The sequence below is a fragment of the Trachurus trachurus genome (assembly GCF_905171665.1).
Source record: "Trachurus trachurus genome assembly, chromosome: 12".
Taxonomy (NCBI): Eukaryota; Metazoa; Chordata; class Actinopteri; order Carangiformes; family Carangidae; genus Trachurus; species Trachurus trachurus.
Window position 1 is genome coordinate 2,999,336 of NC_139908.1, and position 16,154 is coordinate 3,015,489.

General features: G+C 41.6%; 2 protein-coding genes across 2 annotated transcripts in view; both read left to right on the forward strand.

Moving 5' to 3' along the window:
* Positions 1–1,452: 1,452 nt before the first annotated feature.
* LOC310995018 (uncharacterized protein) overlaps positions 1,453–16,154 on the forward strand; it is a gene marked incomplete at its 3' end in the record, with an annotated part of 162,899 nt that continues 148,197 nt past the window's right edge. Inside the window, exons 1-3 of the mRNA XM_083983948.1 lie at positions 1,453–1,621; positions 8,886–8,988; positions 9,128–9,286. Of these exons, the coding sequence (XP_083840074.1) occupies positions 8,900–8,988; positions 9,128–9,286 (248 nt within the window). The 5' untranslated portion in view covers positions 1,453–1,621; positions 8,886–8,899. The remainder of the gene's footprint in view (positions 1,622–8,885; positions 8,989–9,127; positions 9,287–16,154) is intronic.
* The window catches only part of LOC310994986 (NACHT, LRR and PYD domains-containing protein 3-like), a gene marked incomplete at both ends in the record, with an annotated part of 128,852 nt that continues 123,462 nt past the window's right edge, over positions 10,765–16,154 (forward strand). The window contains 2 exons of the mRNA XM_083983916.1: positions 10,765–10,775; positions 10,882–10,960. Of these exons, the coding sequence (XP_083840042.1) occupies positions 10,765–10,775; positions 10,882–10,960 (90 nt within the window). The remainder of the gene's footprint in view (positions 10,776–10,881; positions 10,961–16,154) is intronic.

The window sequence follows — 16,154 nt, forward strand, 5'->3', positions numbered from 1 at the left end:
AAAATACAGGATGTACCTCGATGAAGGAAGGAGGGAGCGGGAGGTTGCAATGCGTGGACTTAAAAGAAAAGCATTAGAGGACGAGCTGGAAGCAATGAGAAAGAAAAAGGCTGTGTTGACAGAGGTGTGCGCCAGCCTTCAGAAAGATGTTGATGACCTAGCTGAGAAAGCTGAAGCTAAAGCAGGAACACTCGTGGCACAAATGATCACAAAATCAAATAGTCTTAGAAGGAGACACAAGGAAAAATGCGTCGAACTGAAAGATGTAGAGAGAGAGTTGGAGCAAAAAGGAAAGGAACTAAGGCATATGCAGTAATGGCTCCCCATGGGTGGATTTTCCTCACCTGGATCGTGTGTGTGTGGGGGAGTGTGAACAGTGTCTTTTGTATTTTGTTGTGTTCTTATTCTTAACTGTCTTGTGATCCATCTGAAAGTTAAATTTGGATGTTCAAATAAAAAGATGGCGTTGGCAAATGCTTACAATTTGTGTGTGAACGTATTTGCATTTGGACATTGGCATTGAATTAGTTTAAAGTGGCATGAAAAAGGGCATGAAAAAGCATGAAATGAGATATGCTGATACCTGCAGAAACCCTGTGTAAATGTATTTGCAGGGCAAGTATTCACAATATTCACACACATTGACCTGCCACCTGTAATTACAAACATCAGATTTTTTTGAGTCTCCCCTTTCATGTTTCACCAGCGTTACAAAACAAAAGGCAAATTCACTGGTTGCACATGTTCACAAGTAGGCTACTGTAGAAAAAATGTCCCAAATTTTTGGGGCAAAATGCCCCCATTTAGGGGCAATCTGGAGGCCTGTTTAACGGTGAAACACAATAATCAATAGTGTTATTTAAAAAAAATACTTTGTATGAGTGTTTATTTTGCACAATTAACATATGTTATAGGCATATTTAATTTGAATGTTTAATTTTGGCCCGCGACCCTCCACCCAGATTCGTTTTTGGCCCTTTACTGAGAAGAATTTGGGCACCCCAAAATGCTGCTAAATAATGTAACAAGTGAGGACTCATTGAGTCCTCGTGGGGTGTAAGGGTTAAGCAAGCAGATAGATGGATGGATTTATTTTGTTGTTGTCTCAATATCCAAGACCACAGTGAGATCAGATGTCAACGAAATGTCAACATGCTGAAGTGTGAACCTGACAGGCAACCACTAGCTTCCTGCCAGCAACCGCTAAAGTGCAAACTTATTCTGCAAGAATGCAATAATGTTATCGGACAATGTTTGATGCTGCCTCCTAGGAGGAGCCCATCGCTCCTTCCTGTTTTTGTGCCTATGTAATCTGATGTAAACAAATCTCGTTGTGCACTCTTGTACAGACTTTTGTGTGTATGACAGTCCACCTCTTGCAAGATAAAAACAAAGGACTTAAAGTGAAACCTCATTTTGCTGGACTAATGATTTTCTCTCTCACAAGTTAAAGGACATTTCCACAACATTACAAGTTTTTTTTGTAGTTTAATGGACCTTTTATGTGTCGGGCACTATTACTCTCATATAAAGTTTTCATTGGACTATGACCCGGCCTCCCGGGTCTCCAGATGGACTTTGAGGAATAAAAATCTACTCCGGAGTATTCATCAGCTTTAGGGTGAGTCACTAATGACTGAATTTAATTTTTTGGTGAACTATTCCTTAAAAGCTTATAATTTAAAAAATGAAAATAAAAACAGGAACCGTGCACTGGGATGTGAAAATCATAGATATACATATAGGATAGAGTGCCTTGAGAGAGAGAGAGGCGACCTTGACACAAAGCATTTGTGTCTTGACACATTTATTGACATTATTTACTGATTATCGTGGTGGAGGGCGTAATCGGCCAACACTTGAACTGCAGTTGTCGACAGTTGACACACTTCCTCTATCAAGGCAATCACTTCCCTTTTATGCACGACGTTCGACTTCCTGCTGCCTTCTCATCAAAACGACATACACTCGTTGCTCCAGAGAGTTGGTAAAACATTCAAACTAATTATTTACTTGTCATATTTTGTGTTGAAACTTGTGAGAAGTTATTTTATTGTGGTTCGCTTCCTTTTTGTGTTGTTTGTATGTCTCGTCTAAAGACTGTCACTGTGAGGTGTGTGTGTGTCAAAGGCTGCACACCTCATGGTAGCGGAAGGGAGTAAAGGAGACTAATGGCGTATTTACTTTACTGTCATATTTTTATCTATATAAGAGCTGCAACTTAGAATAGTTTAAAAGGCTATTTACATGTAAAAAAGAAATAATTATTTGACTTTAATAAAATGATTTGTATTAGATTTTAAAGGAGCTTGAGGCAAGATCAAGAAATAAAACTCATTAGCGATACAACGGCCGTAGCGGCCGTCGGGATTACTGCAGCCATCAGCCAAGCTGGTGCGGGAGCGCGCATCAACTCTCCACAGCAGCAGCTGATGCTGTGACAGTGACACTGTGGCTGAATTGGAAACGGCACAACGTTACTATACCAGTGTTTTCCATTAATCAGCCGCCACAGTTTCGTTTGTGTCCGCCGCAGCAGTCTCTCACAGAAAAAAAGAACAGCTTTCACTATCTCTCATCTCTGCCAGTCAGCCCCTCTACCTGCTGTCTCACGATGCACACACGCACGCACGCACGCACACACACACACGCACGCACGCACGCACGCACGCACACACACACACACACACACGTCGCGCTTGGCTGTTACAGTAAATGCGCCATGCCGCGCTCATTGTACAGTGCTCAATTTACCGCGCCACCCGGAGGTTGACCGCCCAGGCATCAGGTCAGCACCGGCCGCCGCCGCCTCTGTGAGCTGCTGGTGCCGCTCAGCTGCTCTGCACTCCTCCGAACACGTCGGAGAATTTCCTTACAGGCGTTGTTTGGATAAACTGACCACGGATGAATCAATCGGCTCATTGTAAAACTATTTATTTATTTATTGAAGTAGCCTAAATATTTTTGTACGTACAGAGCCCCAAGGCTGCGCTGCTCACACACACCTGAAGCTTCACTTTTCATTAAAATGAACTAATCCGACTGCCACAGTGCCACTGTTAGATTTCATCCAGCATTTATCTCCTAAAAACAATTCAACCAGCCGGCAGAAAACCTCTAAAAACCTGTGGGGAAGTTACTCGGCTCGTTTTCTTCCCTGGGAGGAGGACAGAGGACAGTTGTTGCCCGGCCGATGAGCTCAGCTCCCCGGCTGCAGCCTCTGTGACGAGCCGCTGCTGCTGCTGCTGCTTGTGTGTGGCTCTGCACTCCTCCGAAAAATGTCGGAGCAAATCTACACAGACGTTATTTGGATAAACTGACAACAGATTGGGACTCTAAACTGTCACTTTCTCGCATTAAAAAATATTAAAATTTTAAAAAGTGACGTTATTTCTCTACTCGCTGCTCACATAACTGTTCAGGCTGCAAGACATCCGCCGACTGCTGGTCGCAAGTGGTGGAAAGCCGAAGCTGTCGAGGACGCGCATGCAGCGTCATTTGACATCACATCCGCGGACAGCGCGGGAAATTCGGACCCAGAATTGCAGCGCATTATGCAGCACACAGCCTGTTCAAGGCAACGGAGAGATACGCGAGTGCATGGCTCATTCTTTTTGGTTTTGAACGCTTCATCGCCCATTAGCAGTAAAAAACTTAAAACGCATGTGCATTTCTTGCCTCATGAACCTTTAAAAATAATATGATTTCTATGTATTATTTGTGGAACTGGGTTTCTTATACAGGATAGCCGGGGTTTATTTTTTTTAGATGTGAATCTAAAATGTCTGATGAACAGGATAAATGTGGTCACATTCTGTTATTATCACTGTTTGACGGGACATGAGAAAAGCTTTTGATGCTTAATGGGTGTTTCAGATTGAGTTAAATATTGTTATGAATGTCTGTTGGAGTTATTACAATTGTTTAGGAGCTATTCACATTTGTGTCGGGCTGGTTTTATGGGCAAATTTTAGGGCGCAGTCTTTGTGAGGGCGCACGAGCGCTCTCCATAAAAAAAAAAGAAAAAATTTGCCAGACCCATTTCCATTTCAATTTAGTGTAGTATTATTGTATTGTTGTATTTCAGTAGAATGGCTGTGTCCTGAATTCTAGTTGGTTGGTGGTTGGCTACATGTCATTGGTCACGTAGCCTAGACATTGAACTGTGTGTATAAGTCACCTATCATTTTGTGAAATGATAGGTGACTTACACACTGTTTCAGTTTTACTTAGAGAGGATGTGGTGTGGAGGATGTGTTGCCTTATAAAAGCACATCTGTGTGAACCGTTGTTTACGGAAACTTCTGCCCTTTCTGAGGGGAGTTGTACAATAAGTTCTCTTCTCAGTGTTTTTAACCAGAGGACAGGTGTGTCTCAACCACAAATGAAACTAAGAAAAGACTTATCATTTCTCTGTCAGCACATGCAGTGGTGTTTCTACCTTATGAGCCCAAAAGAACAGCCAGGCAGTCCAGAGAGAGAGAGACGACATAGCAACAGGTGTGTGTGTGTGTCTGCAAACTGAATGAGAATGTAAAATGTTTATCATAACCTTGCAACACAGAGCTGATAACGTGCCCACCAGCTCACAGGCCCAAGGGGCAGAACACAAGCACCTGAGAGGTGCCCTCACAACTTGTGGTTACCCTAACTGGACCTTTGTGAAAACTGCAGCTGCTTCCAGAAAGAAAACCAGCAAAGTGGTTGAGAAAGAAAGACAAAACAAGAGAAAAAACATAGTCATTCCATATGTGTCTGGAGTATCAGAAAAACTCAGGAGGATCTTTAACAAACACCGTATCCCTGTGTATTTCAAACCCAGCAACACACTCAGACAGAGACTGGTACATCCCAAGGACAGAACACCACACACCCACAAAAGCAATCTGGTGTATGCAGTCCAATGCAACGAGGAATGCAAAGACCTCTACATTGGAGAAACAAAATAACCACTGCATAAACGCATGGCCCAACACAGGAGAGCAAACTCCTCAGGACTGGACTCTGCTGTCCATTTACATCTCAAGGAGAAAGCCCACTCCTTTGAGGACAGCAATGTCCAAATCCTAGACAGAGAGGACAGATGGTTTGAAAGAGGAGTTAAAGAAGCCATTTTTGTAAAAGTAGAAAAACCATCCCTCAACAGGGGAGGAGGTCTGAGACACCACCTATCTCCAATTTACAATGCTGCCCTTTCATCCCTTCCCAGGAGATTCAACAATCTAGCCTCAAAGAACAACCACTGTTCACAAGTGGCAAGTGACTCCAACGACTGTCGTTAGAACACAATAGGGCACTAACGAAGTCGAAACCAACTTCCCACCAACGACTGTCACTCCAACGACTGTCGTTGGCACTTGGAGCACAAAAGGGAACCAGTGACATCATCACCCTTGTGAACGCCCACACAAGAGGTTAAATAGTGAGTCTCCACACCAGATAGTTGGACCAGTCCCAGCCTGGTCAGTTGCGTACATGAACTGATGAAGCCTCTTGGATGAGAGGTGAAACGTCTTCCTAGACAAATAACTAAGTCCAGTTGCTTTCGATTTAACCTCCTTTGAAATACTATGACCTGGACAAATGAGAATATGCACCGGCTTATCATAAGAGAAACACACATTTCAGGACCCTGACTTGTATCATCAGATAGATCAGATGCTGTAGAATAAAGGGTTGGCTATAGGCTGACATAGAAAGCTGAAACCTCCGGACATGTCTGTTCTGATTATTGAGCAGTGTAAAGCTCAAGCATGTCAGAGCCTCATGTTAATATCTGAAAGTACAGCTATCAAGATACAGATGGAAATATTGAGAACTTACTGTAAAACTCCCCTCAGAGAAGGCAGAAGTTTCCAACAACGGTTCTCACAGATCTGCTTCTATCAGGCAGCTAAACCACATTCTCTTTAAGTGAAATTGAAACAGTTCACACCACAGTGATACGTGACTTACACACAGCTCAATGTCTAGGCTACGTTACCAATGATATGTAGCCCAACCAACTAAAATTCACAACACAGCCGTTCTACTGAAATACAAACTGAAATAGATCTACAGACCTCTCTAATGTGACCACAGCCACTTAGTGTACGTGACTTCTGCAGATCATGAACGTGACACATTTCACATAAAGCTCCTGTCTAGACGTTAGTGATTCATAACAGGATGGCCAACCAAAGTGTTACCAGATCTCTCTTCAATTTCATATGAAACGTGAGTCATAAAAACAATTGTTTTAGTTGCAGTTGCATAAGACATAATGTTAGTATAATACAGTCCAGTACGTAAGCACCCTAAATATGACCCAAATAGGCCATAAAACTAGGGGTGGGAATCTTTGGGTGTCTCACGATTCGATTCGATTCCAATTCTCAGGGTCACGATTCAATTCAAAATCGATTCTTGATTCAAAACGATTCTCAATTTTCCTTGCGATTTTTAGTTTGCTTTTAACATCAGACCATGTGAAAAAGTTGAATGACGATGATGTCTACAAACTATTATATCAGGAGCCATATTCCCCCCAAAAAATACACATCACATGTTGCAGATTTATTCAGCTCTGCAAACAGCATGAATGAACTGCAACAGCATCACGTTTGGATCCCGGACTGTCATGATGTTTATAATGAGCGGTTTAACAGCAATGTCACGCTGTTTCCAAAACAACACCGACTTCAGTGAGATTTCGTAGCCTACATAACTAAAAGTTACAGTTACAGATTTCACAGTGGCTCCTGTCATTACTTTATTTTCAAAATATCATCATGTTTCTGCCCTACACTCACAAACTAAACCTTTTAAACTATGTATTTTTTCAAGGGTATTAGAGGCTCAGAGACTGCAGTCTAGACATGCACTGTTGGGCAGAGAAAGCTGCTCAGTTTTAATATAGCCTATAACCTACTAATTAAAAGAAATGGCTGGGTGATCAATAACAAATTAAATAATTAGTTTAAAGAAGCCACAATAGCCATAAGATCATGTGTAAGATAATTCTCTAAAGCAAATTCAAACACGCTCAGGCAGGCGATTTTGAAGTAATCTAAAAGTAATCCAGAAAGTATTCAGAATACATTACAGATTACATTTTAGAACATGTAATCAGTTATCTGTACGAGGGAATACATTTTAAAAGTAACACTACCAACACTGATGATATATGATATATATTCTTGTGTTTGTACATTATGGGGGCTTGAGAGGTCTGATTGTAACCTGAGACCCGAGAAATAAATGCAGAAAGTGAAAGAACTGTTTTGGTCAAAATGAATCATTTGATGTTTGGACTCCATGTCCATAAAACACAATCATCACTAGCACAGACTTGTTTTCACTGGAGCCTTGTTCCCTTCCTATCAATCTGTTCAAGAGCAAATACATATTCAGTCAAAGGTCAAAGGACAATGTGTTATTCTTGTTGCTTGGAGGAAGAATCAACAGCAGTTTGACTCAGGGAAGATCATTAATGAAATCTTAACAGACATTTTTATTTTTTATTTGTTTTAAACATTTGTGACCGGGTGAGTCATCTCCCTCCTGGTCACTGCATGGCGCTGTTGTCAGCCTGGCGCAGGTTAATGGGGGGACGGCACTGTTAGGTGATTAAAACAGCTGTGTTGGTCGACATTTTCCCTCTCTGCTTCTGCTGTGCGGTGCGTCCGGTGAGCTGGCCGGCGTGCTTGTTTGTGTCCTCCCGTCGTACCATTAAGGTAAGCATGCCGTGTTAGTTATTGTTTGGTGTTTTACTTTTATTGGCCCTGGGGCTTCATCCTCCCGCTCCGTTGCAGTGCTCGGAGCGGCGGTGAGCCGGAGGGAGCGAGCGGTTCTGGTGGGCGCGTGTTGGGTGCAGTAGAGCTCAGAGGTAGGCTGCTCTAATTGTCTGCTGTTGCAGTTTTACATCATTGCACTAGTTGTGACACTGTCTCTCTTGCTTCACAGCGGGGCGCTGTAACCAGCGGCCCCCACTCTCCTAGTTCTGCACACTATCCTGCGTCCTGGTGTGTTCCGGTCATCGGCCACCATGATGTTTGCTGCTGTTTTGTTTGGCTCGATTACATGGTTTTGATTAAATGATTGTTGTTGCCGACGATAGTGACCTCGGAGACATTTAACAATTTATTTCTTCTTTTTCTTGTTTTCCTTTTTCTTTTGTGGGGGGGCGGGTTTGATAATTGTTTAATTGTTCTCTAATTTGTATTTGAATATTTTAAGAAGACTTCATTATGTTGGTTTTGTATTATAAATAATATCTAATTGTTCTTGGTGTGTGTGAGGAGGTCAGCTAGACTGCGGCCATCTTAATTTTTCCCTCTCTCCCTGTGGACAGGTGCTGTAGTCCAGCGCGGCGGCCCAATCCCTGGTGGTGGCTTCTTCACTTCTCCATTGCGTGTGTATGCAGTGTCACGGGTGATATTATTTTTCTTGGTTTGTTTCTCCTTCCCCTTGGTTTGGTTTAAGGTCGCCGTGGCTGACCCAGCCCTGTCCATTCCCCTTTCTTTGGCCCAGTCTTTTGTGAATGTGAAATATTTTGGCAACTATTGAAGTTTTATAGAAACAATATTGTGACAATAAATTATTATTCTTTTTATACCTGAACTCTCCCCTGTGGTGATTCGAGCCTGCGTGACCTTTTTCATTTTTATAAAAAAACAGTAACTATTTCCTGGGGCGAAACTCCCCAGGTGGCGTTGTTGGCAACCACTCACCACTACTCACCACTCCACCTCGCCACACATTGTATTTAATTTGTTAAGCATATGTCTTCAAATTTCTTTCTTCGGACTCCTGTATTTTACTTTGTTATCTTTCCAGTCTCATCTACTGACACCCATTATTATGTGTCTTGTTGTGATGAAGCCTGTTGTTGTGTTTGTGTGAAGGTGGGGGCTCTGCTATGGATCAGTGTGAGGACAGACAGGAGGGAGCCCCTCCCTCTAAAACCACTCTGAGGGGGGAACATGAGAGCCAGACCAAAGCTCAGAGGTGAGATGAGGATCTCTCTTGGTGATCAACATCAGCAACATCAGTGAAAACCAACTTGATTTCTCATGTGATTTGATGTTTATTTGGGTTATTATCAGGTTCAGTATATCTCATTATTTGTTATTTTCCTTGTTACCAGCAACAAGAAGCAGAGAGAAGACTCTCCTGTCCCCAGCTGTGTGTCCATGAAGAGTGACCAGTCTCTGATTTTACCCGTACATTTTAAAAGTGGACAACAGTCTCCTGTCCCCATGAAGAGTGACCGGTCTATGGTTCAGCTTGATGACATCACAGAAAGGTAAAACCTCATCATTCTCTATATAAAAGCTCTAATTTTTGCTTCATGATACCGTGTTATTGATAGAAAACATCTGTAAAAACTCAACTCAACTCAAACTTTATAGAACACTTTAAAAGTGCTGCACAGATAAATAAAAACACGCCATTATTAGAATTACCAAGAACATAATTCAAGTGCAATAAAATACAAATTAGCTATAGCTAAGTAAACAAACAAAATACAAGTAGCTATCTAAATCTGATGAATTGCACCCAAACATTATGATCACCGTCTTATTTTCATTTATGTTTTTGGCCATCCAGGATTTTACTTCAGTCAAGATGATCAAAAGGGCCGGATCAGTCATTGGCCAAGTCCCAGAGTCTCTTGAGGTCATTGTTGAGAAGAAAACTATAGGTCAAAATTAAAACTGATCCTGAGCCAGGAGAACTAGTGTGCTGCACAATGTTTTTAAAGGAGACATATGTATACTGCCGCTTTTCCACAAATTAAAATATTCCCAGGTTTGTAGAAGTGTATAATTGCTATAAATTATTATTCTTATATAGCAAGGGTCTTGAGAGTGTCGCCATCTTGCGCTGCTATGTTTGTATGGCAGCCCAAACAGAAAATCCAGCCAGTCAGAGAGCGCATTTCGCAAGTTGCCGTTCATAAATAAAGACGAAGAAGACAGTGGAAGGAAAGAAGAAGGAGGAAGAAACAGCAAACATATGGTAAAATGGTTTAGTTCTTCACCTCATCGCTCCATGCTCCTGAAATACTCCCAGTCGTCGCAGTCATGGTAAACACATTTTTTTGTCTTTAGAGGCCACCATCACTTTGCAGACAAAATGGGTGAGTGCGAGCGAGAGAGTGCTGCAATCTAAAATCTGAATGCTAGCCCATCCTACACACCGGAGCATTAAAGACATGTCTGTGACATGCTTCGGTCACAGCTCTTTTCATCCTCTCAAACAGCCTTGTTCAGAACGGCTGGTTTCAGTGTCTGTCCCTTTAAATGCAAATGAGCCACTGCTCACCAGGCCACGCCCCCTATACTTGTACCTGTACTCACAGGTATGGGTGGTATTATGCAAATTTGAAAACTAATGACATCATTGGATGACAACTGAGGGAACAGCTGGTAAAACCACATGGATTATAACCTGGGGAGCCTGCAAATTACTGATTTTTTTTCTCACATTTTCGGGACTGGAAGGCAAAACAAACACACAAATAAAACCTTCAGAAAGTGAGATTTCGATCATATGTCCAGTTTAAAGGTCTTTGAAGCCCATTCAGTGAGCTACTAGTGATGCCTCGGTGTTTTACTGAATGACTGAGTAAATCTTTTGTTCTTGCAGCAGTCAGATATTTAATAAACATTGTTAGGTTCAAACTTGGCACGGCTGTAGTCTTGAGTGGTATTTATACAGAATTTATTCAATGTTATCATGCTTTTGTGCTATTTAATCGTGTCCTTCTCTTTTTCAACAATGTCCTATACGTTTAGATCATGTTTAATTGACCTTGTTGTGTTTGTTGTGCATCTTGTGTTGTGTTTATGGTGTCTGTTGTCTCTGTGCTGTTTGTTGGCTGTGTGATTTTTTCAGAGTTCTCCCGCAGACATCAGAGGTTCTCAGTGATCAGTTCTCCAAGCAGCATCAGACAGACCTAGATTCCATATTTATGGTGTGTAAATGTTCATCCACACACAGAACTGATGACTACAGCAGCCACCAACAAATGTTCAGCTACTAACAGTGCCATGCTGCTGTCATTAAACCAGAGGGGGTTTATTTGTTTTACAAAACATTTCTCGACTCTCTCCTGTTCATCTGCAATGAATCCTAAAGAAAACATTTGATGGCGTAATTTCTCTTGGGCATTTCAGCCTCATCAAAAAGATGAGGTTTGTTTTGTCCTCGCTTGGACCTCGTATAAAACATAACAAAATGTTTTTGTTACAATAGTCTTTAACACCAGCTCAGCACCAAGGTACTGAATCTATTTTGCTGTGATCAGCAGGTTTGATTAACATCTCCAAATCTGTGTGTTGTTGTGAAGAGAAGTGATGTCCCTCAAAGGATTAAGCACAGTCCTGTTAATAGTAATAATAATACATTTTATTTGGAGGCGCCTTTCATGGCACTCAAGGCCACCTTACAAAACAACAAAATAACAGTAACAACAACAAAGAAAATAAAAATACTAAATCACTAAAAAAACAAAAGACAAAGAGAAATTAGTGGGAGTCGGCCTGTTTAAAAAGGTGGGTTTTCAGATGGGATTTGAAGATGGAGAATGATGGGGGGCAGATTGGGGGCAGATCGGCTGAAGGCTCTGGCCCCCATGGTGGACAGACGGGCAGGAGGCACAATGAGGCTGATAGATGAGGCAGATCTGAGTGTCTGGGAAGGAGTTTTGATGTGGAGGAGGTCAGAGAGGTATGGGGGAGAGAGGTTATAAAACCTCGGTTTTATCACTGTTGAGTTTCAGGAAATTGGAAGATAACCAGGTTTTGATTTTTTGTAAACAGTCACAGAAGGAGGAGGGCAGGAAGGTGGAGGTGGGTTTGGAAGAAAGGTATAGCTGAGTGTCATCCTTATAACAGTGGAAGTGGATGCTGAATTTATGAAAGATCTGACCAAGGAGGGAGGAGATAGATGATGAACAGGATGGGGCCAAGTACAGAGCCTTGGGGAACACCAGAGGAGATGGGATGTGAAGGTTTTCAACTGAATGAACTGAGTGATGACTGATGATCTGGTGTTTGATCCATGTGTTTATACTGAAAGTGAAGTTTACACAGCATGTTATTGTTTTTACAGCTGCTGGAGGAGAACATTGTCACTTTTGTGAAGAACGAGCTGAAGAGAGTCAAAAAACTTCTGAGTCCAAATTGCCCAGAATCATTAGATTATCCTGACAATGATGATGAGGTAGTGGGTGGTGATGATGAAGATCAGAGGAGGAGCAGAGAGTCATTTCTGAAGATCACAGTGAACTTCCTGAGGATAATGAAGCAGAAGGAGCTGGCTGACTGTCTGCAGAGAAGTAAGATGATTTATTTAAAGATTTAAGAAGAACGGAACATTTTCTAGTATCTGAAGAGATAGAGTGAAATAAACTCCTCAAATGTTATTTCAGTCAACAATATCTCCCCTTTAATAATACTAATTGTTGGATTTTATATCATTGCAAAGCTTTACTAGTCACCTTTACAATGAGGTACAAGTTGCAAGGTTTGTGCATTATGCAAGATAAAATTACCCTCGATACTTAACAATACCATCTTAATAAGTAAGTCGTCTTATTTTTTCGACTGGTCTATCGGGCTAATGTAAATTCACCACCAGCTGACTTGAACACAATGTCATGTCGACATACCTGAAATACGTAAATAAATCAGGGTAAGAACATATGGCGCATTTCCACTAGCACGGTTCGGCTCGGTACGGCACGGCACGGCGCGCTATTGCGTGTTTCCACTAGCACGCAGTACCTGCAACCGGGTACATTTTTGGTATCACCTCAGCCCTGGTTCCAAGCGAGCCAAAGCGTTACTAAAACGTGACGTCAGCCGACTGCCTTCCACTGATTGGCCGATGAGTGTCGTCACTGGAAGCGACCGACAACAGAAATGTTCCTGCTGAAGCCTGAAGCCTGTTATTACCAGAGAATTTCTAATATTGAGACTGGCTCTGTTATTACGTGACTTTATTTAGTTTTAATATTTTTTCATGCGAGAAAGTAACTGTTTAGATCCCCATGTGCGGTTAGTTTATCCAAACGACGGCTGTTTAGAAGTTTGCCCCGATGTTTTTCGGAGAAGTGAAGCTCCAGGTCCGAGCAGCGACCGCGACATCACAGAGGCAGCAGCCCGGCTCCTGACGTGCTCCGCCGGCCAGCCTACCACCGTCACCCCGAGGAGAAAACGACCGCTAATTAACTTACCCGATGGCTTTTAGAGGTTTACCACCGGCTGGTTAAACTCTTAAATGTTGGTCTCATTGATGAAATCTAACAATTGTGGCTGTAGCAGCAGTTTGTTTGTGGTTAGACAGAAGAGCAGCACTGCCTTGGGGTCTGAACACACAGAAAACACCACATTTACATCAATAAATAAATGTTTTACAATGAACCAGGCCGATCTCAGAGCTGGTAGACTCTCCGGTAAGGCATATTGAACGGTTAAATGCCGTTAACGGGACGAGAGCAGTCAAAACAGCGGTTTAAAGCTAGCTACAGCGAGGGTAGGTTCACTTCCTGTTTACAAAGTAAAAGCACCAATTCTATCGTAATGGCTTTCCTTATGATAAAAGGCAACGGGTATTTTATTTTGTGAAAATAACCGGAAGTGCGTTGCTCACTACGGCTAGCTTTAGTAACGCCGACTTCGTTGAAACAAAATTGTAAACAGCTGGTATTTTGTCAGATTTTCAACATGTTGGGGATCTAAACGACTACTTTCTCGCCTGAAAATGATTCAAATGTTGCTAAAGTTATATATTTACAGAGTTTAGAGCATTGCTCGGCGCCTTGTAAATGACGTCACGATGGCACTAGTGATACTCAGTTGTAATGGAAACACAACCAAACCGAGCCGAGCCGTATCGAGCCGAGCCGTGCTAGTGGAAATGCGCCAATAGTGTACGTTCCGCGTACGTCGGTGAAGACTCAGATCGTGCACAAGAGAGGGACGAGAGAGGGAGAGAGACGGTAGCATGCTTGACACATCACAATCAAATTGACTACAACGTGACATTACACGTGATTGGATGGTTATTTTTAGGCTTGTTCGTTCCCCAGGCAAGTGATTTTTTTCATTTTTTTGAAAAAGCCTTTATTTACTCAGTTGCAATCAGGTGTTAAGAGGATTTTTAGCAGATTAGTAAAAACAAAAAATATCCAGAATAAGATCTCCAACCCAACCTTTAGAATTTTGGGTAACCCTTTAATTTCCAGGCCGTTAATTACGTCATAATGTCAAGAAATTACCAAGAAATAATAATTAATTGCATAGTAATGTCAAGAAATAGCCTAGAAATAACGGTCAATTTCATAGTAATGTTGAGAAATATAGCCAGGAAATAACTTTTAATTGTGTAGAAATAGCCCAGTAATAATGGTCAATTGTGTAGTAATGTTTAGAAATATAGCCCAGAAATTGCATGGTAATGTCAAGAAATATAGCAAAGAAATGGCAGTCTAGTAAAATAGACAAGTTGTAGTAGTAGAATTGCTGTGAATTACTGCTAAGTATTGGGTAATTACAGAGTAAATAGCCTGTCGTTTCCATGATATAGTCAAGTACTTTCAGTGTGATTAACCTGATGTAATTGTAATTTCCAGTTTTACCTTATGGTTAGCTGCAATATCTGTTTCCCAAAAGCAAATGGTAGATGTGGCAACTGCTGGAAATGTCACCGTAGTTAACCCATAATTACCTTTCTGCTGCCTGCAAAGTGTAGTGGACTTTGTTCCTTAGAAACATATGTGTAGTTTCAGCATAACTAACATGGTTATGAGAACTTCCACTGTAATAGTCTTGCCCAGTGGAAATGTCACCGTAGTTAACCCATAATTACCTTTCCACTGCCTGCAAAGTGTAGTGGGCTTTGTTCCTTAGAAACGTATAGGTAGTTTCAGCATAACTAACATGGTTATGAGAACTTCCACTGTAATAGTCTTGCCCATAACCCATTTGGATGAAAGATGGTAGATGTGGCAACTGCTGGAAATGTCACCGTAGTTAACCCATAATTACCGTTCTGCTGCCTGCAAAGTGTAGTGAGCTTTGTTCCTTAGAAACGTATGGGTAGTTTCAACATAACTAACACGGTAATAAGATCTTACACTGTAATAGTCTTTCCCAGTAACCCATTTCAAATGTGTAAATATTTTCCAACAAAGATAAGCTACGTACCATGAAATGTCACACATGAACTCTTTTTAGGAACATAGAAGCCATTTCCAAATGATGGAGGAGATAATTACCTTCACATTTTATATCAAGTGTACAATATTCCTGCTATAACCTATCCACCTTTTTCTGAACTTCACAGAAGAAATGCAAAGTAGATTAGAATACATGAATGGGATGTTGTCCTGTTAAATCTCAAAACTCATATTCACATGTTCCCATGAAGAAAATACAATGAAACTGTTTTCAGTTGTTTTTAATAATTTCCCTGCTTATGTTAGCGTATTGGAACATTCCCAGTAGAGTTATTCCGTTTCCGATAGCAGTATTGGAAATGCCTCCGATACCACCGAAAATGTTGGCATCGGTATCAGCAGTCGGCTACTGAGTCCAGGTGTAGCCGGGACGGTCTGCAGGCTCCCACTACTGCGTTGTGTTCTGTGCACAATAACACGGGACGCAGGGCTGGGTTCACACTCAGGTTTATTCCTGTATGATGGCGACATAAAACAAAAAGGATGTGAATTAAATGGTCATCTTCTCCGTAAAAGTCCTCTCTCAGTCAGGAACAGCACAGACTGACAAATGCAGCACTATTTCTCCCAAAAAACTATCACATCTCTTCACATGGTAAAACACACAAGTAAACATCTCTAACATAACAATGGAGGCTGAGCAACCACACACATATCTGTATGATGGCGACATAAAACAAAATGGATGTGAATGAAATGGTCATCTTCTCCATAAAAGTCCTACCACACAAAAAATAATTTAATTTAACATGTAGGCTAGTACATGGAGGACGCATTGGCACATGCACACCACACACACACACACACACACACACACACACACACACACACACACACACACACACACACACACTAACACGCACAGGAAAAAATCGCGGCAAAATAACTGTCTCTCTCTTGCTCAAAACAGCTCTTAAAACACACT